At 39.9% G+C, this 25,688-nt stretch overlaps 1 protein-coding gene across 8 annotated transcripts in view; it reads left to right on the top strand.

The window, feature by feature from the left end:
* The window catches only part of MRPS27 (mitochondrial ribosomal protein S27), a 116,261-nt gene that overhangs the window by 55,643 nt on the left and 34,930 nt on the right, over positions 1 to 25,688 (top strand). For all 8 annotated transcript variants that reach the window (XR_012504782.1, XR_012504781.1, XR_012504780.1 and 5 more), the window contains exons 5-8: positions 6,854 to 6,968; positions 17,541 to 17,619; positions 20,368 to 20,483; positions 24,072 to 24,174. Coding sequence is in view for 3 of the 8 variants with exons in the window: in XM_045512377.2 (XP_045368333.1) it covers positions 6,854 to 6,968; positions 17,541 to 17,619; positions 20,368 to 20,483; positions 24,072 to 24,174 (413 nt within the window). In the remaining 5 variants the exon portion in view is untranslated. The remainder of the gene's footprint in view (positions 1 to 6,853; positions 6,969 to 17,540; positions 17,620 to 20,367; positions 20,484 to 24,071; positions 24,175 to 25,688) is intronic.

The raw sequence follows: 25,688 nt of genomic DNA, 5'->3' as shown, positions 1-25,688 counted from the left end.
TCCATGTGTTAGAGAATCAAAATGTTTAAAACACTGAGATGCTTTTCTTCTTTACTAAAAAAAAAAAACAAACTAAAGAAATCCAGATTACTGCTGAGCTTCTTTTCCATCAGAAATACCCCTAAAGAGATCCATAATCTCACACACAAAAACACACAGAAATCTGCTCAACACTGGCTTAACTCTTCCTGCTTTTATGTGGGTGTGCTTTGCCCCCTGGGCCAACATCTCTGCCTGCTCATTTCTTTTGTAGCCGACTTAATGCTGACAACTTCACTAAGCCTAGAATACTCCAAAAATTCTGATTTCTATTTCTTTGTTTTCCTCCTTTTTCTTTCTCACTTTCCTCTGTCTCAGAACTACTCAGATATACAGCCTACCCATGATTAATTAATACATGTAATTTTTCCTGTCTTAGTCATCGTATTCATGATATTGCAGAAGTCATGTCTTAAGTTCTTAGCCAAAACTTTACACGACATCAGGAAATGTTAACGTCTTTTTAAAACTGGCTCATTTATTGCTCATAGATTTCCTACTGAAAGCCAAAAATATTTCCCTTATCTCTGCCCAGACTTAGCCAGTTCCCACAACTTTATGTGCTTTTATAAATAGGAATGGTTCCAAGACCCAGTTTTTCTCAGCTTCCTGCTGTTCCCTCTTCCTTTAGCCTCACCTTGCCCTCCACTGTCTCTCAGCATAAAGCTAACCTGTGTGTCCAGCTTTCAAGTGGATAGAGAAGCCCCACCAGGCACTTTTGAGTGCAATTTCACTGACAGGTCAGTTGTTGGCCACAGAGAGGGACATTTTATACTTTTAGAACCATCACAAGGAGGGCACCTCAGCAATCACACTGTAAATACTTCTGTCTTCTCCACTTCTTTCCACAACTAATCCTCCCCTGTTATCCACATGCATCACTTTTTGGAGGCTGATAAAAATCGTGTTCCAGGCTTCAGATAAAGAACAACTGGCTTCAGCTGACTAGCTCCTGACCTTTATATACCATGAGTGAAAGAGCTACAGAGCATAGAGTCAGTCTATAGGTATTTATCTTTCTGCATCTGAAAGGGAGAGATGTTATCTTTAAGATTATTTGGAATTCGAGGAAACTGGGTAGACCAGCAGGAACAGAGTACAGATCATCTGGCACAGGGTAGCTACTTGGTAAATGTTTACTTGGTGATTGAAAAATATGTCTCCTGGATTGAGAGACGTTGATCTGGCTAAACATCAGCCAGGTCAGAGAGAAGAGAAAGGTAATAATTCAGGAATAGATGTCCTCCTTGTCATTGCTTTTCTTCTGCTCCATGAGTGGACATGGAAAATAGAGTATTTCCCCTAGAGTAGTTTCTCATATTTATACCATGTGTTTCCAGGTGAAATGCTAGGCGATACCATTTTTAAGCCCTGAGTCTGACAAATGTAGACTTTGACATCTAACAAGTGCCTCTGTTACCCATCTTCACTTGAAAAATGTGTTATTATGCTGCATTTATTTAGCACTTCCCAGTTGCAAAATTCTGTGCCTGTGTTATTCTCTACTAGAAATCCACTTACTTATCGCCCTTTTTAGAATGGCAAACAGCGATACCAAATGTCTAATGACTGTATATAGGACTCAAGAGAAAACTGCTTGTAAACTAGGTTTTAATTTTTTCAAATTCTCTTTTGGAAATTAGCAGAATATAAATTACAAACTAACATAAATGATAGTTTTATTACCTTATTTGCTTTTCCTATTATAAAATTAATTACTGGGGTTAGAAAGAGTCCTGAGGAGGTTATCTATATAAAATTTGCTTAAACTGACCAGCAAACCCTGGAGAGGCTGACTCCAAAGGAGGCATTATGGAAATTTTCAGGGTGATAGAACTGTTCTTATATCTTGATTGTGGTGGTTACACAACTGGGTGCATTTGTCAAAACTCATGAACCTATACACTGAAAATTGAATTTTACTGTTTATACATTATATTTCTGTAAACTTGTTTTTTTAAGCATTAGAAGTTAAAAAAAAAAAAAAGACATTTTTGTCTGCCTCAGAGGTAGATAACAAATTCACTGGAAATGTACAAGCCCAAACCAGTTGAGCCTTTTGCAAGGGGAATGTTTTGGACGGGATTCTTGCTGTAGTGCTTTACTTAGTGCACACTTGGGACATGTTGGTTAAAAGTTAAAATTACCTGAAGTTCCCCTTCAGGAAAAGTAAGAATAAAAGGAAGAATCTGGGCACTCGAGCTGGAAGGTGGTTTTAGTCTACAATTTTGATGCTTTTATTATCAGTTCTTCTATTAGGCTCCTATATTAGCCCCCTTTTTAAAACACTTGACAAAGATATAATAGGCATTAGAAAATTATCTCATAAAAATTTGGTATTATTTGTGGTAGTTGAAGGCAACTAGTAATTGATGAGAGCAGAATTTCCAGCAAGATGCAAAAGAAAATAATTATCCCTTTAGAATAAGAAAGTGATGGCGGTGATTAAATCAGATTCTGGTTTAAACAGCCACACGACACCCTCTTCTCTTTGGTTCTAGTTCAGGGAGGTGCTCAGACCTTCAGTAATTACACGCTTTGCGTCGTTGATAAGATTCCCAGTCCCCACGGCAGCAGGCTTTGGAGCCGGCTGTATCTTCTTGGCCTGCTTCCTGTCTTCCCTTTACCCCGGCCCCCTCCCCATCTCCATGCCTACCAGCTCAGAGGCTGAGGTTTCCATCTGGAGAGCCTGTTGCCACAGGCTACAGAATCCACTCGGGAGGAGGGAAAGCTGCGTGTGTATGTTTGAGGATGGTGGCTCTCATAATCAGATAAATGTTGTGGAAAGCTTGCTCATTCATATGGAAGAATGAGCGCTGAGCTCCAGGCCCTAGCATCTGCGCATTAGCCCTGCTCAGCCAGGAGCGCTTTCATTTGTGATACTGACAGGCTGAGGAGCATTGCCGCTGTTGCCTTCAGCAGTAACCTTTAGTTGAACCCATGGGAGAAAGGCTGTATCGCACTTTTTTTTTTTTAATGTAATGATGAAATTGGTCCCAAATAGGAAATCCCATGTGACTTCTACACACAGTAAAGTATTTTCTATATAATCACAGAAAGTCTCTGGTGCTTTTCTTTTCACTCTTGACTTCCTTTATGTAACTCCTCTTCCATTCTGAGATATCTCAAAGGTATCAAAGATTTTGGCCCCACGTCATACATCCTGTGCTTCCGCTTTCCTTCCTTCCTGGTGACATCAGTCTTAAAGGAGTGATAGTGCTGGCAAATGCCCTGAAGAGTCCTGACTATAGCCTGGTTTTCAAGGAAAGGAAACTTCTCAGTTCTCAGGAAGCTGTTTGATTGGCCTGGGCGAGTTCTGCCTTCACCTGGAAACTGCACTTTGCAAAACTGCACTTTGCACTGTGGCCAGAGATCTCTTCAACCATGGGATACCAGCTTTGGGAACCAGTAGAGTGGAAGTCTGAAAGCACACTTCTTCATTCTCTCCTTTTCCTTCTTGTGCCCTTCTTCCTTCCAAGAAAATACTCATGTCCTTAGAATTGTCGTAAGTTTGCTTCTTTTTTATAAGTGGAAAACTCGGAATGTATCTCCCCTTGTTGGGGTTATTGGGGTTGCACTTGTTTATCTTTTCCACACTCACACGGTTTGCCTAGCTTTGCAGCCTGCTGGCCTAGACAATAATAAAGCTTCTGTCGAGGTGAGCAAACAGCTGATGGCATGGGGCACAGAGGGGACTCCTACAGTGGCTGCCTGTAATCTGCCAGGCTGGAGGTCAGAGCAGGCAAGAACAAAAGCCAGTCTGTCTGTAGGCAGATTGGAAAGTCAGTGTGTTGTGTTCTTGTCTCCTTGCCTTTCTCTTGGCCGAAAGGGAGAATGCTGGTCCAGCAGTTCACAGAATCATTCTAGGCAAGTACCAATGCCAGAGACTTACCTGCCTGTCATATAACCACTGGCGGTTCTGAAAAGGCTCAAGTTTTTCGATCCAAACTGCTTAAAAAGTGATTGGCAGAAAATTCTTAAACTCACCATCCGAAGTTGGACCCTACTATCTCAATGTTTTGAGTTGTTTATATTCTAGTTACTCACATAAGTTGTGTGCTTTTTTTTTTTTTTTTTTTTAAAAAAAGCTGATGAGGGCTTAAAAAGGAGTTTATTTGTTGCCTGGCTAGGAAATACAGGAATCGTACTTTGAGCAGCTTATTTCATTATATATGTGTAAGTGTTTGCTTCTTATTCCTAAGTTTATTTAATGTTGTCACTTTGTTGAAAATGTCCTAGCCATGGTCGTGTATCATGGTCATTAGGTCTTACAGAGCAGAGATCACACCAAGTAACCCTGTTCAGGATGGGAGAGGGAGTGTGTCTGTTGACAAACCTTTCAAAGGGCTACTGTGCAGAGATGATTATTAGTTGTGTGAAGTCTTGGGTAACTTTCCCTTAAGGCTTCTAAGAAATAAAGTGTGATAAGGAAAGAAGACTTTTCTGTTCTTCCATCAGTTAAAGTTAGCCTCAAAAGGCTAGCAAATAGCTTTAAACAAATTTTCATTTGAGCTTCAAAGGTCTGGAGGTAGATCCTATCAACCTTTTTATTCTTTTCCAAGCCTAAAATGGTCTGCTGATCATGAATAAGAGAAGGGTGTTTGGTGGGATATGATCATGGTGCTCTTACTCTGAAGTCCATCAAAAAAAGTAATAACTTCAGTGGTCATTGGAGACATCCTAAAGCAGAAGGTTAGATTTAAATGAGATTTAAATTATTTAAATCTTGGGTAAAGGAGGTAATTGACTTTTTTGTTCAGTTTTGTTTGTTTGTTTGTTTGTTCATTTTTAAAGGAAAAATGGGCTAAGCCTACTATCAGAAACACATCTAGCATCTAGCAGCTTGCCCTTTGCATCTTTAGCATTTATCATGCCCCACCTTGTATTATTGTTAAACTTGTTTGTATACCTTGTTTTTATAATGAGATTGTAAGTACTTCAAACAGGGAAGTTAAACCATTCTTCATATATACCATAGCAGTTAATAGCATGATCGGATCAGTACATTATGGCATTTAATACATGTATTGATTGAAGTTTTTTTTTTAACCAAAAACCTACCATGGGCCACGAATTGTGTCAGTGTTGAGCAGGTCAGTCACTGCTGCTGCTTACTACTAGGGAGCTTACAGGCCAGCAAGTAAGCATCATTTAGGCAATTTACCTGGTATTTCACTTGACTTTTTGTTTTAATGAAACTAGCTTTAAATCTCAGATTTTTCAGAGTAACGAGGAGAAAAGCTCAGGTAGCTCAACTATTGATTTTAAAATGTGACAGAAAGCATGAAATACTAAAAGATATATTTTATTTCATTTCTATGCAGAGAATCTCATTAGACCTAGTATCTAGGACACCTATATGATGCCTTTCTCTTGCCAGATCACTCTCATCCTGAACATAATTTGACATATTTTTATCTTTCTGTTTTTAAAGGGGTTAATTCTGTGGAGAAAGAGTAAAAGAGACATTTTCCACCAAATCTAAAGTATTTGAAAGTCTGGACAGGGCTAGGTGATTCTAGATCCATAAAACATCTTCAGATTTTATTTTAGCCAAGTCTCTCACCAGATCACTAATAAATAGCCTAAATTAAATACTACATCTCGCTTGCTTTCTTTTTCTCAACTTTTACTTCGGCAGAAAACCTGTTCAGCAGGAACCTTCCTAATAGCAGATGGCAGGAAACAGCAGGTGGCAGATTGAATAACCAGCCTCTGAAAAACACGAGTATTAGCCTGTAGCCCCAACTCTCAAATGTGGCACAATATCCTTTCACTTTAAGTTTTTTGTCTTCTTGCCTTTGTGTTTTTGAGAAAACTGATTTCTGTGGGGCCCAGAGATTAACCTGCTTCCTGAATAGTCAAAGGAAACATGGGGTCTTTAGCTGACATGGCATGCTGTTTGAAAATCTCTTCTGGTCAAAACAGATAAACAAATAGAGGACTGCAGAACCCTTTACAGTCTCCTCACTTCCCGCCTCCCCTCTCACTCAGCCTTGCAGCACAGACCCCGAGGTGCAAGGAGAGTCTGCTCCAACCCTGGTGTCATCAGTGAGTGCCAACTCAAGGCAGGAGCAGCTTTGAATTCCTTTCCAAGTTCCGTTCCTTTGGAGGGAATGCTGGTACACCTCAGCTGGGACCACTTAAGTCTTTTAAACCCATGTGAGAAGCAGTAGGAAGCAAGAGGAGATAGACTGAAGGGCTTCAATGAAGCTGTGAGAAAGCCAGCGTGGTCATGGATCCTTGAGGACCCGAATGCTAAAATTTTGTTCTTTTTTTTTTTTTTTCATGTTTTCTTTCAATTCAGTGAAAAATGTCCCAGTCTCTCTTAAGTGCCACAAAAAATATCAATATAACTCAAAGCTGATTTTCCTCTAGAATTGCTGTGTTGTTCTGTTTTTCATTTTTGCTTTCTCTTTTGTTTTAAACTCCTGAACTCAGTTTCAGCTCCACATCTCTTTTCTAATGAAAAGTGTATTCATGTAATACCGTAGTAACTAGAGCATTTCCCCAAAATCATTTTTCATAAATCTCATATTAAAACAAGATATTGAATTAGGGGGTATTAAATAAGGAATGAAATTTTTATATTTTTGTCAATTGTTAATATTTTGTCTTCTCTTTGGCATTTCAGACTTTATAGTTAATGAGTTTTATCCTCAAGTTTTTAATCAACTGTTGACCTTTATGACTTTCATGATCACATTGACTGCACATCTGTAAATGTATAAGAGAAGGACCTGCTGATGGAAGATGGGTTTTGGCATTGACATTTAAGAGTTAACACCAGTTTTCTCTCTTGTGCTTTATTTAGATTCCGACACAGCCCTAACTGCCAGTACCTGAGAGATTGGACTATACACACCTGGATTAGGCAGTGTCTAAAATACGGTGCACAAGACAAAGCCTTATATACTGTTGTAAATAAGGTGAGTGGTTTCCTGGCACTTGCAGCTTATTCTCCTGAGTTTAGGTGACATAGTGTTTATATCATTACAGTATAGCAGAGAATAGTACAAAAAATACCCTTAATTTTTTTGCCCTTAGATATCCTTTTTAGAATGGAGCTGGATATAAATGAATCAGTACATAAACAAAAATTCCTGTAGCTGCTGCTTTTCCAAGCATAATGACTTAAAAATGGACAGGTAAAACCCAAAAGTGATTCAATCACAAAACTCCACTGGTGGTCATTTCATTCTTTTTTTTTTTTTTTTTTAACATTTTTTATTGATTTATAATCATTTTACAATGTTGTGTCAAATTCCAGTGTTCAGCACAATTTTTCAGTTATTCATGGACATATACACACTCATCGTCACATTTTTTTCTCTGTGAGTTATCATAACATTTTGTGTATATTTCCCTGTGCTATACAGTGTAGTCTATTCTACAATTTTGAAATCCCAGTCTATCCCTTCCCACCCTCCACCCCCCTGGTAACCACAAGTCTGTATTCTCTGTCTGTGAGTCTATTTCTGTCCTTTATTTACACTTTGTTTTTGTTTGTTTGTTTGTTTTTGTTTTTGTTTTTTAGATTCCACATATGAGCAATCTCATATGGTATTTTTCTTTCTCTTTCTGGCTTACTTCACTTAGAATGACATTCTCCAGGAGCATCCATGTTGCTGCAAATGGCATTATGTTGTCGATTTTTATGGCTGAGTAGTATTCCATTGTATAAATATACCACATCTTCTTCATCCAGTCACCTGTTGATGGACATTTAGGCTGTTTCCATGTTTTGGCTATTGTAAATAGTGCTGCTATGAACATTGGGGTGCAGGTGTCATCCTGAAGTAGATTTCCTTCTGGATACAAGCCCAGGAGTGGGATTCCTGGGTCATATGGTAAGTCTATTCCTAGTCTTTTGAGGAATCTCCACACTGTTTTCCATAGTGGCTGCACCAAACTGCATTCCCACCAGCAGTGTAGGAGGGTTCCCCTTTCTCCACAGCCTCTCCAGCATTTGTCATTTGTGGATTTTTGAATGACGGCCATTCTGACTGGGGTGAGGTGATACCTCATTGTAGTTTTGATTTGCATTTCTCGGATAATTAGTGATATTGAGCATTTTTTCATGTGCTTTTTGATCATTTGTATGTCTTCCTTGGAGAATTGCTTGTTTAGGTCTTCTGCCCATTTTTGGATTGGGTTGTTTATTTTTTTCTTATTGAGTCGTATGAGCTGCTTATATATTCTGGAGATCAAGCCTTTGTCGGTTTCACTTGCAAAATTTTTTCTCCCATTCCGTAGGTTTTCTTCTTGTTTTATTTCTGGTTTCCTTTGCTGTACAGAAGCTTGTAAGTTTCATTAGGTCCCATTTGTTTATTCTTGCTTTTATTTCTTCTAGGAGAAAATTTTTGAAATGTATGTCAGATAATGTTTTGCCTATGTTTTCCTCTAGGAGGTTTATTGTATCTTGTCTTATGTTTAAGTCTTTAATCCATTTTGAGTTGATTTTTGTATATGGTGTAAGGGAGTGTTCTAGCTTCATTGTTTTACATGCTGCTGTCCAGTTTTCCCAACACCATTTGCTGAAGAGACTGTCTTTATTCCAATGTATATTCTTGCCTCCTTTGTCAAAGATGAGTTGACCAAAAGTTTGTGGGTTCATTTCTGGGCTCTCTATTCTGTTCCATTGGTCTATATGTCTGTTTTGGTACCAATACCATGCTGTCTTGATGACTGTAGCTCTATAGTATTGTCTGAAGTCTGGGAGAGTTATTCCTCCAGCCTCTTTCTTTCTCTTCAGTAATGCTTTGGCAATTCTAGGTCTTTGATGGTTCCATATGAATTTTATTATGATTTGTTCTAGTTCTGTGAAATATGTCCTGGGTAATTGGATAGGGATTGCATTAAATCTGTAGATTGCCTTGGGCAGTGTGACCATTTTAACAATATTGATTCTTCCAATCCAAGAGCATGGAATATCTTTCCATTTTTTAAAGTCTTCTTTAATTTCCTTCATCAATGGTTTATAGTTTTCTGTGTGTAGTTCTTTCACCTCCTTGGTTAGATTTATTCCCAGATATTTTATTACTTTGGGTGCTATTTTAAAGGGGATTGTTTCTTTACTTTCTTCTTCTGTTGATTTATCGTTAGTGTAAAGAAATGCAACTGATTTTTGAACGTTAATTTTGTAACCTGCTACCTTGCTGAATTCTTCAATCAGCTCTAGTAGCTTTTGTGTGGACCTTTTAGGGTTTTCTATATATAGTAACATGTCATCAGCATATAATGACACTTTTACCTCTTCTTTTCCAATGTGGATCCCTTTTATTTCTTTCTCTTGCCTGACTGCTGTGGCTAGGACTTCCAGGACTATGTTGAATAGGAGTGGTGATAGTGGGCATCCTTGTCTTGTCCCAGATTTTAGTGGGAAGCTTTTGAGTTTTTCCCCGTTGAGTACTATGCTGGCTGTAGGTTTGTCATATATAGCTTTTATTATGTTGAGATATGTTCCCTCTATACCCACTTTGGCGAGAGTTTTTATCATAAATGGGTGTTGAATTTTATCAAATGCTTTTTCTGCATCGATTGAGATGATCATGTGGTTTTTGTCCTCTCTCTTGTTGATGTGATGTATTACACTGATTGATTTGCGTACGTTGAACCAGCCTTGTGTCCCTGGGATGAACCCCACATGGTCATGATGTATAATCTTTTTTATGTGTTGTTGGATTCTATTTGCTAAAATTTTGGTGAGGATTTTGGCGTCTATGTTCATCAGTGATATTGGCCTATAATTCTCTTTTTTTGTAGTGTCTTTGCCTGGTTTTGGTATCAGGGTGATGGTGGCTTCATAGAATGAGTTTGGGAGTATTCCCTCCTTTTCAATCGTCTGGAAGAGTTTGAGAAGGACTGGTATGAGTTCTTCTTTGTATGTTTGGTAGAATTCCCCGGTGAAGCCGTCCGGTCCTGGATTTTTATTTGTAGGGAGGTTTTTAATTGCTATTTCTATTTCCTTTCTAGTGATCGGATTGTTCAAGTGTTCAGATTCTTCTTGATTCAGTTTTGGTGGACAGTATGTTTCCAGAAACTTGTCCATCTCCTCTAGGTTATCCAGTTTGGTTCCATATAGTTTTTCATAATATTCTCGTATGATATTCTGTATTTCTATTTTGTTTGTTGTAATTTCTCCATTTTCCTTTCTTATTTTGCTAATTTGTGCTCTCTCTTTTTTCTTCTTTGTGAGTTTGGCCAGAGGTTTGTCGATTTCATTTACTTTTTCAAAAAACCAGCTTTTGGTTTGGTTGATTTTTTCTATGGTCTTGTTAATCTCTATTGTATTTAATTCCTCTCTGATCTTTATTATTTCCTTCCTTCTGCTGCTTTTTGGGGCTTTTTGTTCTTCTTTTTCTAATTCATTCAGGTGGTGGGTTAAATTGTTTATTTGAGATTGTTCTTCTTTTTTGAGGAAGGCCTGTATCGCTATAAACTTCCCTCTTAGCACTGCCTTTGCTGTGTCCCATAGGTTTTGAGTGGTTGTGCTTTCATTCTCATTTGTCTCAAGGTATTTTTTAATTTCAGCTTTGATTTCCTCATTGATCCATTGTTTTTTCAATAACATATTGTTTAATCTCCATGCTTTCCTTTTTTTCTCCTTTGTTTCTCTGTTGTGGATTTCCAGTTTCGTGGCATTGTGGTCAGTAAAGATGCTTGAGATAATTTCTGTCTTCTTAAAATTGTTGAGGTTTCTTTTGTGCCCAAGTACATGATCGATCCTGGAAAATGTTCCATGTGCACTTGAAAAGAATGTATATCCTATTTTTGGGGGGTGTAATGCTCTGAAAATATCCACCAAATCTAGTTTTTCTATTGTAGTATTTAATTTCTCTGTTGCCTTGTTTATTTTCTGTCTGGAAGATCTGTCTAGTGATGTTAATGCAGTGTTAAAATCTCCAACTATGATTGTATTCCCATCAATATCCCCCTTTATCTCTGTTAGTAATTCTTGTATGTACTTGTATAGGTGCTCCTATATTGGGTGCATATATATTAACGAGTGTAATATCCTCATCTTGTATCACTCCTTTAATCATTATAAAATGTCCTTCTTTATCTTTCTTTATGGCCTTTGTTTTAAAGTCTATTTTGTCTGAAATCAGTACTGCAACACCTGCTTTTTTGGCTTTTCCATTTGCATGGAATATCCTTTTCCATCCTTTCACTCTCAATCTATATGTGTCCTTCTCCCTAAAGTGGGTCTCTTGTATGTAGCATATTGAAGGTTCTTGCTTTATTATCCAGTCTGCCACTCTGTGTCTTTTGACTGGAGCATTTAGCCCATTAACATTTACAGTAATTAATGATAGATGTGTGTTTATTGCCATTTTGAACTTATCTTTGCAGTTGAATTGGTATATCCTCTTTGTTCCTTTCTTCTTCCTTTTGTGGTTTGGTAATTTTCCTTTGTATTATCATGGATTTTATTTAATTTTTGTGACTCCTTTGTAAATTTTTGGCTTGTGGTTACCCTTTTTTGTAAATCTATCAACCCATTACTATAACTGTTTTTATTAAACTGATAGTAACATGATCTCAAACCCATCCTACTGTTAAAAAAAATTTAAAAAAGAAAGAAAAAAATATTCTATATTTCCCTGCCTCCCTCTCCCACTCTCAGTGATTTGTATGTCTTCTTATAAAAGAATTTCATGTTTACTTTATTTGTAATTCATGAGTTATCACCTTTCCAGTTGTGTGTTTCTCATTTCTGTAGCATCCTGCTGCTTTTCTATTTAGAATAGCCCTTTCAATATTTCTTTCAGCATGGGTTTAGTGTTGCTAAACTCCTGCAGCTTTTTTTTTGTCTGTGAAACTCTTTATTTCTCCTTCTATCCTCAAGGATAGCCTTGCTGGATAAAGGATCCTAGGCTGCATCTTTTTTTTCATTCAGGGCTTTGAATATATCTTGCCACTCCCTTCTGGCCTGTAGTGTTTGTGTAGAGAAATCAGCTGAGAGCCTTATGGGGGTTCCCTTGTAACTTACTCTTTGCTTTTCTCTTGCTGCCTTTAGAATCATTTCTTTATCCTTGACTCTGGCCATCTTGATTATGATATGTCTTGGTGTGGGTCTATTTGGGTTCTTCCTGTTTGGGACCCTCTGAGCTTCCTGTACTTGGATATCTGATTCCTTCTTTAAGTTTGGGAAGTTTTCAGTCATGATTTCTTCAAAAACCTTTTCAATCCCCTTTGATCTTTCTTCTCCTTCTGGGACCCCTATTATGCGAAGATTGGGACACTTTATATGATCCCATAGGTCCCTTATGCTATTTTCATTATTTTTTATTTGCTTCTCTTGTAGTTCTTCTGAATGGGTGCTTTCTATTGCCCTGTCTTCTAGATCACTAATTCGTTCCTCTGCATTATCTAGTCGGCTTTGCACAGCTATTAGATCATTCCTCATCTCTGTCAATGAGTTTACCCATTCTACTTGGCTCTTCTTTATAGCTTCAATTTCATTTTTGACATATTTTATATCTCTAAACACTATCTCTTTTAATTCCTTCAGCAATTCGATCACTCCTTTTTTGAAATCTTGATCTAGTAGGCTATCGATGTCTATTTCGTTGATCTTTCTTTCAGGGGATTTCTCTTGTTCTTTTAATTGGGAAAGGTTTTTCTGCTTCTTCATCTTGCTCATACCTCTTTGGCACTGTGGTTTATGGAGTATCAGTTGTTTATTTTGGTCCTTAAGGATTTTATCAATCTGATGCCTATTTAGGAATAGAACTTAGGAAAAAAAGAAAAAAAAATAAGAGAGAGAGAAAGAATTTTAAAAGAAGGGAGAAAGAGGGTTTGAAAACAGTGTATAATGAATAATAGAAGAGTGAGTTGAAGCAGAGTATTAATCGGGTTGAGACGTCCTTTTAAAACCTTTACAAAAAAAGGGGGGGGGGATGAATAGATGTATTTGAAACCTGTGTCTAATCAATAGCAGGACATCAAAACCCAAGAGAAATAGAAATGAATTAAGAAGTAGAGATTAAGAGAGTAATAGAAAATAGAACAGGTAAAAACAGATTAAAAAAAGGGGGGGTGGGGTGGTTTGTCGGTGTTCTCCTGGAGTCTGTGTGCTTTTAATGTGAAGTCTTTCTGTCTTCGTCCTGTTTTGGAAGCTCAGCTTGCTGTTTTCAGAGGCCCTCCGTCGGCGCCCTCTTCTGTGCTGCTCCCAGCACCTGTGGGCAAGCAGATCGCGCCTCCTCCTAACACTGGGTCAGGTGCAGCTCTCTGCTGTGGGCGGGCGGGTCGCTGCCCCTCCGGATGCCGCAGTCAGATGTTGCAGACTGGCCGGGTAGGAGGGCGGGTCGTGCCCCCTCCCAGCACCTCGGTCAGGGCCTGTGTTCCTGCCCGAAAGGCGGGGGGCCGCTCTCGCTCTACCTGCGCCGCCGGTAGCTCCGCTGCTCTGTGCGGCTGCGCGCTCCGCCCCGGTCGGCGCTCCGCCCGGGTGGGCTCGGGGAAGACCGAGGGACAGCCCTGTCCCTGCTCCGAGCCAAAACCCAGCTCCTTGTTTGTCTTTGTGGAGCAAGTTCTCTGAGGGACCAGGATGGAAGGATCCTATCTGCCCCGGGCTGCAGGCCAGTCTCAGTCTGGCCTTTGAGGCTGCTAAGCCCTTGGGTGCGGATGCAGGTTTCGCTCCCGCCCCCGCCTGGGTGCTCAGCGCGGAGGATATGGAGGCTGTGCCTGAGCCCCGCCTCTCTTCCCCCGAAAACTTTCTGCGGATTTTCAGAGATGGGGGTGTGCACCCTTCCCCTGAGAGCACATCAACCTTGCTGTTTTATGGAGGGCCCAGGTTGTTCTGCTCTGTGCACCCACAGCCACAGCGCGCAGCCCCTTGCGTTCTCCCGGGGCTGCCTCCGTGCAGCCACTTCCGTCCTCCGCCCGGCTTGTGCAGCCTGGCCCTGCCAGCCGCTGCCGGCCCGCGTCTCAGGCTGGGTGTCGGGGGGACGCTCTGTGCCCTTTTAACTTAGTTCTGTTAGTCAAGGGCTGCTCTGTACAGATCCGAGCCTCGGAGGCTCCCCCTCCGTCCTGCTGGCCTCTCAGTTGGAGAGGGGAGACCCAGCGAGCGAGCGCCAGTCCTCCTTTGCCGCTCCCTCCCCGCGGGACCCGTCCTGTGCCTGCTTTGCCTTTTGTTCTTTCTTTTTTCCTTTTCTCCTACCAGATTTTTGGCGTCTTTATCTTTTGAAGAGGGCGATGTTCTGTCGGAGTTCCACAGGTGCTCTGGTTGGCTGAGTGGGTCTGTAGATGTGGGTCTTGGTGTATTTGTGGGAGAGGGTGACCTGCGAGCGTCCTTCTACTCTGCCATCTTCTCCGTCTCGGTCATTTCATTCTTGATCTCTAAGTCTTGAATTGTTTGTCTAGTTCCCTTTGATGAAGTTTAGGGGAAAACACATGACCATTTTGCTGGCATGTGATCTCCAGAGTATTCTGATCATCTCACACATTTGAAAAAAAGACAGAATTTCTAGATTATTGAAAACATGTCTTCCTAAGTCCCTGACTCTGCCCTTTAAGCCTCAGCCCCCCAGCCTACCACTGTTATGGTCTTTCTGAATGTTACTCCACCCAAGCGTTGAGTCTTCATTCCCTTTGTAGTATGAAATAAATACAAAATAAGCAAAAGTTTAGAATGTTATTATTGTGAAACTGAAGCTACAATCCTAGTTTGAGCCTTAGCAAGACTTTAACAATATTTCTATGGAATTGTATTATTTCTATAGTGTCACTGGACCTTGTATGTTAGAACTCAGAAAGAAATACTGATTTTGTTTTGGGGAGTTTTCGGTCCTGTGGCCCAATTTAACATTAGGTTCCATTGCAAACAGTTTGTGTATGAGACGTTGCCTTGGGTATGGCATTGTCCACAAAAATGAGCAGTAGCCTATCCTTGCCCTCAGGAAGCTTACAGTTTAATAAGGCAGATAAGCAGGTTCACTGATAAATCTAATATTAGGCCCCAAGGGAAGGAAGATTAAATTCTGCTCTTCAGTTCAGAGTTTAATGATCCAGATTATACCCAAAGAAGAAGATTCCTGTGAAAACAAAACAAGAAGGGTCTAGGAAAGCAAAAAAATCTCATTTTCTGCTGTGCCTAGTCTTAGTCGAAAGAACACCAGACAAGGAGTCAAGAAGACCCAGGCTATAACCCCATAAATTTCTACCATTTGCCCGTAACTTCAGGCAAATAGTAACTTTATCCTTCTAGATCTTAGTTTTTCCAAGTCTGAGTCAAGCAAGTTGTACTAATCAGTGATTTCCAACCTAGCTGCCCATTAGAATCACACAAGGAGCTTTTAAAAATTACAGATACTTTTCTCCACCCCCAAGATTCTAATTTAATTGATCTTCCTGGAGCCCAGGCAGTAGTATTTTTTAAGTGGTTTTCTAAATTTTTTTTAACAAATCGATTTTGTTTTTTAGAGCAATTTCAGGTTTACAGCAAAACTGAGCAGAAGGTACTGAGATTTCCCATATGCCCAGTCCCCATACCTGCACAGCTCCGCGTACCACCCCTACCCCCAGCAATTATCAGCATTCCACGTCAGAGTGAGCCATTTGTTACAATTGATAAACCTACATTGACATACGATCACCCAACGTCCATAGTTTACATTAGGGTTCACTCTTGATGTTCATTGTGTGGGCTTGCACAATGTATTATGCCATGTATGTTCCTTTATAGTGTCATACAGGCTAGTTTCACTGCCCTGTGCTCTGTGCTCTGCCTATTCATACCTCATTGGTGTCTTTTTAAATCTCCCAAGTTGCTTCTAATTTGCAGCCAGCGTTGAGAATCACTGGCCAGTTGATTTCTAAGGTTCCTTCCAGCTTTAATAATTTATCATTCTGAAGTATTTTGTTTTTACCCTGCCTTAAGGATTTGTGCAGATTTGGATGACTGCTTTGATAAATTTAAACACTGCCCATGAGCTATATAACCTTTAAAACAATGGCTTCTAAACTTTTTTTCCATTTCATCATATCTGAGGCATTCTGTACAGCCTACTAGTAACAGTGACCCAGTTCAGCAGTGATTTGCAACTGGGGTTTAGGATTATTATCAGAATTTCTCAAAGGGATGAGTATAACTAGACATAATTTCTCCAGTGTTTCTGGTAGTTGATTGGTTAGGGGATGGGGATAATCCTACTGAAGTAAGAATTTAAAACAAACATGTAACTACAGTCTAGATCATCAATAGTCAAACTTGATTGTGCATGAAAACCACATGGGAAGCCACCAAAACTTCAGGCTTCTTGATCTTTAAAAACCAGTTTAAGAGACGAGATAACAAGATCTGGTGAGAATGTGGCAAAAAGGGATCCCTTATGCACTGTTAGTGGGAATGTAAACTGGTGCAGCCATTATGGGAAACAGTATGGAGAGTCCTCAAGATGGTTATATATCCAAAGGAAATGAAATCACTGTCTCAAAGAGGTATCTGTATCTCTGTGTTCATCATTTGTAGCAGTATTGACAATAGCCAAGCCATGGAAACAACCTGTGTCCATTTACTGATGAATGAATAAAGAAAATGGAGGGAGGGGTGTATGTATATACATACAATGGAATATTTAGCCATAAAAAAAAGAGATCCTGCCATTTGAGACCACATGGATCAACCTCAAGGGCATTTTGCTAAGTAACATAAGTCAAAGAAAGACAAATACCTCATGATCTCACTTACATGTAAAATCTGAAAGGGCTGAACTCGCAGAAACAGTGTAGGATAGTGGATGCCAGGGGCTGGGGAGTGGGAGAAATGGGGAGATGTTGGTCAAAGGATACAGTTATAAGAGGAGTAAGTTCTGCAGATCTAATGTACAGCATGATGACTGTAGTTAAATACTGTATTGTATACTTGAAAGTTGCTAAGAGAGTAGATCTTAAATGTTCTCACCACCATCACAACCAAGAAATGGTAATTAGGTGAGATGATGGATGTATTAACTAACCTTAGTGTAGTAATCATTTCACAGTATTTATGTGTTAAATCATCATGTTGTGCACCTTAAAGTAATACGTTACATGTCGATTGTATCTTAATAAAGTTGAGGGGGGAAAGCAGTCTAAAGACCAGGAAATGAGCATAATGTGGTAATGTCTGCTTTCTCATGGAAATCCATTTTTGCATTGAGAATCACACCTTATGAAAAGAATCACTGAACCAGTAGAGTATGGTGGTTTCTTACTGTTGTTTTGGTTTGGTTTGGGTTTTTTTTTTTTTATAGCTGTGATGAGGTGTTAGAATTGAGCTTTATTTTTCACATATCAATTGTCTTATGTGAGACACACACTCACAACTTTCTCACCCTGACCAACAGTTCCAGTTACCAAACTGCGTGAGTCACAGCTTCTATTTCACTGTCACAGATGTGGTAAAATGATAGTCAGGTATTTTAAAGCTAATGGTGGCAAGTTTTGTCCTGAATAGTACATAAGCGTATATTATAAACTGAATTAGATGGATATTTTTTCTTTTATTTTCGTTACAGGTCCAATATGGCATTTTTCCTGATAACTATACATTTAATTTACTGATGGATTATTTCATAAAGAAAGAAAACTACAAAGGTAAGGAAGCAAACCCAGGTCCATTTATAATGGACCTTCAGCTCCCAAAGGGAGGTAGATGTAGGCACTTTTCCTTTTTTAAAAACTTTCTTAATGACATCTCTTTACAACATTCTTTCAGTCAGAAATAGATGCATAGTTGATTTACCAGACCAGTTGGCCAGAGAGGAGAATCATATCCAGGTTGTTTTTCTTCTGAGTTTTTCAAGTTTATTTGTTCATGTCTCTGTAGGCAAAGGATAGTGACTTTAGTTAAGTAATAAACCCTGCCTGAGCTTTCATGGCAACTTAAGATTATATTAATTCAATTAGTAGCTTGACTTTTTTTTTTTTAGCACCATTTGCTGACTTTGTTTTATTTAAATCCCAGGTGTTGTAGTATATGAGGTGTTTATAAAATCAGTCAGGTTTTCCTGGGAATAGTAGTATGCTCGCTTTGAAGAAAGATCATTTCACCTCCCCATCTCTAAAATAAGTGGATCGGTGATAAGAGATCTGAGATCTCTTTAACTCCCAAAATCCCCCAATCCCATGAAATTAATTTAAAATGACTGTTAGCTTCAGCTACAGTAAAGGAGGCCAAGGGAAGCTGGGGATTGTGGCAGAGCCTGCAGAGCGGTCGGGCGGAACCCTGCTGGTGTCCAGTGGACAGAGAATGGCAGCACGTCAGGCTTGTGCTCCCAGCTATGCAGACAGTGGAGGAGGAAAGAGGGGGCCCTACCGTTGTGTAAAGACACACGCTGCCTCTCCTTCCCACCATTTCATCCTCCAGCTCGGTTCTGAAAGCTGTGAGGGAGCCACACCTGTGTTAGGGTGGTCACTACCTCAAGAACACAGATAGGACTGGTGGTCACTTAGGCATTTATGTCACCTCTGCTTCCTGTCCCTGGGTTCCATCCCCTCATCCCTGCCCACCAGCGCCGTGGGCCTTTCCCATTGCATCAGTGCTCAGTGAAGAGGCTCCTTTCCCCTCTCTGAATCTCTGCTTTGTCTCGTCTCTCATAAAAGGCTTGCAGTTGTAGACTGCCAAGGAATATTTGTTGTGCATTATTTTTTGAAATGTTAATTATCCTTTGTCCATTTTTTCTGTTTTAAACATGCGGTTTCTGAATTCGACTAAAAGATAATTAGCTTTTGCATGTTTTATAATCTGTTCTTAGCATCAGATGTAAGAATCCTTATTACTGTATCATTGAAAAATTATGTGGCAGCAGTTTTCTCCCCTCACTCTTTATAGGGTATGTCAAAAAGGTAGAAGGAGTTTTTTCCCCTAAATGCAGTGTAATAATTAATATGGAGGATTCTTTAAAATTTTAAAGATTGCCATCATTTATGGCAAAAATTTAGAGAATATTATATTTGTATTGTCAGAATAGGAAGTAGCAAAGTACATAAAAATTATGGGAGGGAAAGAAAATTACTTTTGCAGGTCAATCTGATTTCACTTCCCAAACTGACTGGAATGAAGAATATGAATTAAAGATAAAGTAAATTTGATTTATTTTTCATATGTAATTTTGGATTTATTAATGAACAGTTGTCAAAACTGAGCTTTGTTTTTAAACTGGAATTTTAGCTTTATTTGTGTTATTGATTTGTTTGGGGTTGTTGTTGTTGTTTGTTTGTTTGTTGCTTTTTAAGTCTCTTCCAAGTTCTTCCAAGTCTTAGGTGACTCTCGGTCTGCCTGTCTATCTCAGTTTCCCCATTTGCAAAAAGAATATAGAAATTTTTGCCTGTGGCCTCATTTAGAACCGTGACAACACACAAAACCAGCTGGCTAGCAATAGCTAGCTGCAAGTCAGTGCTACCTCTTACGAGTGTATGCAAAAATTGGTTAATAGAACAACTCAGTCAGTTAGTCAGAAACATTTGTTGTGCCTGTGTTATGTGCAGGCACTGTAGATTAAACCAATATTAACATTCCTTAATTTAACAATACTAAGGGAAGGAAATTGTTTGAATTTGATTTTCTTGGCTTTCACCTTTGCTGTGGAATATCGAGGGAAAATAAATCAGACCGTGCTCAAAGTCTGGTCTGTGATCAGCTTCATGTGGAAACAAGTATCTTATATGTTAACGCTCAAGGACTTAGAATTTATGAATAAGCATTTCCTTCCCATTCTTTCAAGTGTTTTAAACTAAACCTGATTGTCTTTTTTGTAATCATCAGTTTTCCATCTTTCAAATAATACTTGGGATTTAGAATTTTCTCTAGCATTTTTCCTCTTTGCCCAAACAAAGAGAAGCTTCCAGAACACATAGTGGGGCAGTCAGCCCAGCTCCCGCCCTACTTGCCAGTGTGTCCTGGAAAATATATTTGCCTCCTTTCTGTATGCCTTAGCTCTTCTAGCTGATGGACACAATCCCTTAAATTTGTTTCACAGTTTATGAGGCATTTTCTGTGTATTATTTTGTTGGGCTGTCCAACAATCTTTTGGAGTATATGGGACAAATGGTATTTTATCATTATCAAGATGATTCTGGGAGAAATTAGGTCCCTTATTCAGTGTCCTTGAGGACAGTAGTGCACCTGATTTAGTACAAAATAATATGTACAATAAAAGCTAAAGACTTGGGAAAGACCTAGTTTGGGGAAGAACTAGGGCCAGAGCCCACATTTTTTAAACTTCTTAATTCTGTTTATTTTTCTGTCATGCCCCACTTTAAGGGTGTTTATAGTTAAATACAGATTTGATGATGTTGCCTGAAACTAATTTCCTTTCATTTTTGCTTTGATCTTCTTGCCAGATGCTTTATCCGTGGTTTTTGAGATCATGATGCAAGAAGCCTTTGAAGTTCCTTCCACTCAACTCCTCTCTCTATATATTTTATACCATTGCCTGGCAAAGAAGACAGACTTCAGTGTAAGTGATCTACCTTAAAGCAGAACTGAGCGCCTTGGAAGAAGAAAGCAGTGGCCGCTCAGTAGGGTGTGAGGGGGCCAGAGGAAACCCCTGTCCTCGGCATCTGGACAGATACCTGATGCGTAGTTCTGTGGCCTGTACAACCAGGAAGGAGTATTCATCCTGTACATTTTAGTCTCTGGATTCTAACAGGGTAGGACTGGACATTGCTCCACTTGGTAGAATCTCAAGTGAAAGTCCTTATGTACATTTGAAACTTGAGCTAGGCTGAGTGCACCTCAGGAATCCAGAAATGGATGATTCATTATCAGTGAGAGCTGAATGTGGCATGTCAACGAAGCAAGAGGCAGTTGCCTTCGACCACAACCTCAGGTGTTAAGTACTAACCATTTAATTTGTGTTGGTATTCTCCTAAGGTTGCTCTGGGTTAGTTTGGAATAACAAGTTTTAGTTTCATGTCTTAGATTAGGGTATTTAGTCATTGTTTATTGCTATGCTAAGAATAATAACAACAATAACTAATACTTAAATAGCACTTACTTTACACCAGGCTGTGTTCTTGGTGTTTTAGATTTATTAATTTAACTCCTCACAACTCCATGCAGATGAGAAAACGGGGACAGAGATGTTGTATAATTGCCACCCACCTAGTAGGTGATGAAGCCACCTGATGAAACCAGGCAGTCTGGCCCCACAGTCTGCCCTTAACCTCAAATGTAACATCAGAAAATACTACTTTGGGTAGGAACTGAAAAGATGGTCTGATCTAGCCCCTGTTCTGAAAAATGTATGGTGTGTTTTGTTTTTCTAAGATGGGTATTATAGCCTATGGCATACCTCACATTCATTAAATATATTCACTAAATATATATTGAGCAACTACTACATTCCATGCAAACACAGAAATATAAAATTATGACCATAATGAGCACTATGAAGACATCTATGAAAAGCCTCTGTGGGTCGGGATTTTTTGCTTGTTTGTATTTTAAACTTAGGTTAGGAAAGGCTTCCTTGAGGAAATATTTCTTGAGTTAATATTTGAAGCATGAATAGGAATTAACTGACTGAAGAGGGGAGAACAATCCAAAAAGAAGAAATAACATATGCAAAAGCCCTGTGGCAGGACAGACATGGTGAGCAGAAAGGGGCTAGAAGGAGGTATGAAGATACTGTAGCTGCCACAGAGAGAATTGGAGGGCGAGGTAAGGCTGGAGAATGTAGATAATGCTAAGCTATTCTGTCTACATTCTGAAAATAGGTAGAAGCTACTGAAAGACTTTAAGCATGATCAGACTTGTGTATCTGGCTATAATATGGGGAAGAGACTGAATCAGGGCCAGGGTGGCTACGGTCAGAGCACTTCGGAGACTTTCCTAGTTGTCTGAGCAAGAGGTGATGGCTGCATGGGGACCAGGACGTGGTGGAGTTAGAGAGCAGCCATATCTGAGAACAGATACATGACAGTGGGAATGAGATGTGGAGGCCAGAGGCAGAGGTGAAATCTGACCTCCTCAGTTTTCACCTTGTGTTATCTGGACAAAAGGGTCATTGCCATGTGTTTGCAGAAGACACTTAGGAAAAATGACTTCATTTGACAAGGAAAAATATTATTTTGTCTCTGAATGTGTTGCATTTTGAGATACCTTTGAGACAGTCAAGAGATTTCACAAGGGAAATTGGCATCTTAATGGAAAAATCTCAACTAGAGATGTAATTTATACATTCACGTGTAAATGTCTGCAGATGAGCACAGACCACAACACAATCAGAAACATGTGGGAACAGGCACTGTGGGAAGAGGTGGTCTACATATGGAACACTCCTGAGAGGGTGGGGACGATGAGGACTTCTACACAGGGCATTGGACTTAGTTGCGTGAGGGCCATAGAATGAGGGAGCAGGAAGCCAAATTGGAATGAATTGTGGAGTGAGTCGGGTGCAGAAAGGAGACAGCATTGGCAGTGTTTGAGATGTCTAGCTGTGAAGGGGAATGGAAGGGGGTAACGAGGGTTTGCTTTGTATAAGGGGAGAAGCAGAAGCACGAAATGAGAAAACCTCAAGGACATTGGTGGAATAGCACCTGATTTAGTCCATGGTAATGCATACAACAGAAATTAAAGGCTTGGAGGAGACCTAATATTCTATGTTAACACATAAGTAGCCTTTCATATAAGCAGCAGTGGTTGTATTATTCCCAGATAATCACCAAAAAAAAATCTCTAAGGTACCCATTTGCTTGTTTGTTTTCATTCATTTTTGTAAAAGTCCTTCTGGAAGAATCACCACTGCAGCCACCATCACTGCCCCTGCTCGGTTCTAGCACAGCAAGATGCCGCTCTTTTGGCTTTTATCCTGATACTGTAGGTCATGTTTTTCCCTAAAGAAAAGAGAAAAACGTTTTAAAGCTCCTTATTTATTAGTCACTGGGCCCCATTTCATGCAGTTTATGTAGGAGAAAATCAAACCTGTGAGTGATTTGCTTTTGAAAGTGAAATGACCTGGTTCTTTATTACCAGCTCTCTTAACGTATCTGTGCTGCAGAAGCGCCCGGGGAGGCTTTATTTTTCTCCCAACGCCTTTGCTTTTTTCAAGGGTTTGGAAAAACCTTAAGAAATTACACTTGTATTGCAGAAAGGCCCTTCCTAGTAAAGAGGTTTGGGTGCCCATTAACACGTAGGGCGCCTCCTCACACCTGGCTGCAGTTGTAGTTTGCACACCTCCTTATTCATTCTCTGACCGGTGCAGGGCCACCTGAGCTTTGCTTTCTGTATTTCCAAGCCAGAACAAAGGCTCATGTGCTTCTGCGGCACTGAGAAAATCACAGCTCTCCTTGTGTGGGGAGTTGCCAAGGCTGTCCTCGGGCCCGCGTTTACAGGGAGTCCCCCGTCACTGTGTTGCTAGTCTGCAGTAGCCTAAGCCATGCTTGTGTTTTTGCCTCTTTCTTTCCCGTGTCTCAAAAAGCTTCAATTTTATTGAAGTGTAATTTTGCACCCTGGGTTGAAAGAAATGAGCACTAAGTGTTTCTGATTGCCTAATTTATTTTTTAAGATGCATAAATCTATCTGGAAAAGCCTAATAGTTATATTTATTTTACCACTGTGAAGTAGAAGGAGTCTTACCGCTGAATTGCTGAAAATTCAAAAGCTTGCTCCGTCCTGTCATAGCAAAGTGAGTGGATTCGGGGCTGACAGCTTGGGTAATCCTTACTGATTATCTCCCAGCAGTGTTGGTCCAGAGTGTACTCTTTATTTTTGTCGTGTTTTGCTTTTTTGACTGTAAAAGGAACTCTTACTCACTGCCCAAAGTGCAGGAAATTATGAGAAGTACAAAGAAGAAAACCAAAATTGCTCATAATTTCACTGACCAGAAGTCTGTCGACATACAGGGCATTTCTCTTTTATATTTTTCATTAAACATAAATATCTTTAACTTACAAGATTGGATTTATAATGTACCTTTGGTTTTGTTATTTTGCTTCTTTTACTTAATGTTATGTTTTTTCCTCTGTGTCATTAACAATCCCATTTTTGCATATAGTATGCATTCCTTGGCTGGACCTGGTGTATCTGGTATGTTCTGTTGCAGTGGGAAGACGAGAAGAACTTTGGTGCATCCCTGTTACTCCCAGGCCTAAAGCAGAAGAACCCGGTGGGGTTGAGCTCCCAGTTGTACGGCTATGCACTTCTTGGTAAGCTGGTGGTCCTTATGAACGTTGTTCTTCATGGGTAGAACTGACGCATTCTTCTGCTTCATAATAAAATTATAGCTTGATTTAAACTTACCAGTGAAATTCCAATACAGCTTTCACTTTTGACATAAAAATGGACCTTGATATAGCCTTGCAGTTGTGACCTAAGACAGTAAAGAGGATTCTTAAACCTGTCACCACTGGCAAGGTGAGAACTAGTTTCTGTTTAGTAGTAATCAATGTGAGGAAGGGATAAAGAAAGGAAAGTTCTGGCCCTCTTTTGAGAGAACTGACTGGCAGGATCTTTCCCATTGTTGAAAAGATCTTTCTGTCACTTTAAACCTAAAGTCCAGGAGGTAAGAAATAAAGCGTTGAAGTTGAACACATTTCCTTGGTATTGTTTTCAGGGGAGGGAAGAGAAACTCAGAGAGCACATCCAGTAGCACTTGGAGAGCAGAGAGGTGCTCACCGGTGTGGTGTGACTACCACACAGGGGGCTGCCAGCTTCACTTTAGAGCCCCAATCTCAAGAAAACCAGACAGTCAGGAGGGCAAAGCCTTTTGAGGGGAGGCCTCTGCACTTGGGTTATGTGGAATCTGGGCAAATAGTATTCAACCTAAATGCATGAAGTATGTCCCGGTTTACAGAGGTTTATTAAATGCATCTTGTCTCATTACCCATCCATTCTCTCTCCTAAGTAGATAGGCGTTTGAGAAAGCACCTTCTGTTGATCATACATTGTGTCTGCTTACGTTTGTTTTCTGAAAATCACCTAAGTTGACTGCAGTTTGACACTTTTGAAGCACAATGTAATGTGGCATTCTCGGACGCTGAATCTGATTGAAACTGGCTCAGAGAGAGGAGTTTCAGAGTTTATCAGACAGACTAACAAAAGAGTTGACTACTCTTTTAAAATAATTTTTTCCTTATTTGCCATCTACTTTTGATACTGATTTATAAGTTTTTGCCTTTACCTTCAGACTAGCACTCAGGACTCTACACCGTATGAGTTGTCCAAGAAGTTGTCAGGGCTAAGAAAGCATTCTTAGTTGTTGGTTGTTTCTGAGCAGAGACCCGGGTGCTTCGGGTCTGGCAACATCAGATCCAAAGCTCTTTGCTCTCACTGTGTCATGTGCTATGCAGCCTCACTCACCTCCAACAGAAGCAACTCCCAGAACGTGACTGCAGCCAGCCCCAAGCATCTTAAAGGTCTAAAATTAGCTGTCACCTGATGAGCTTTGTCTGTTTATGTCCCACTACAGCTTTCTCAAATCCTCCTTGCTGGGAAAGATAAGTGAAGGTGGATTTAAGACCTGGCAGCTCAAGGTGACTTTGGTCATTAGTGCAGAGAGAACTGTTCCCTGGAAATCCAGAGACAGCCCCTCTCCCCACCAGGACCCTGCTGTCTGCCAGCCACTTCTTAAGCTCCAGCTGTGATGGTTTGAGGTACCAAGAGAAACATTCATGTCCTGAGACCTAAAAGGATGATGAGGACTGTATGATTTAAGTACTGA

The sequence above is a fragment of the Camelus bactrianus genome, chromosome 3 (genome assembly GCF_048773025.1).
Source record: "Camelus bactrianus isolate YW-2024 breed Bactrian camel chromosome 3, ASM4877302v1, whole genome shotgun sequence".
NCBI lineage: Eukaryota > Metazoa > Chordata > Mammalia > Artiodactyla > Camelidae > Camelus > Camelus bactrianus.
This window is presented reverse-complemented; position numbering and strand designations above follow the sequence as displayed.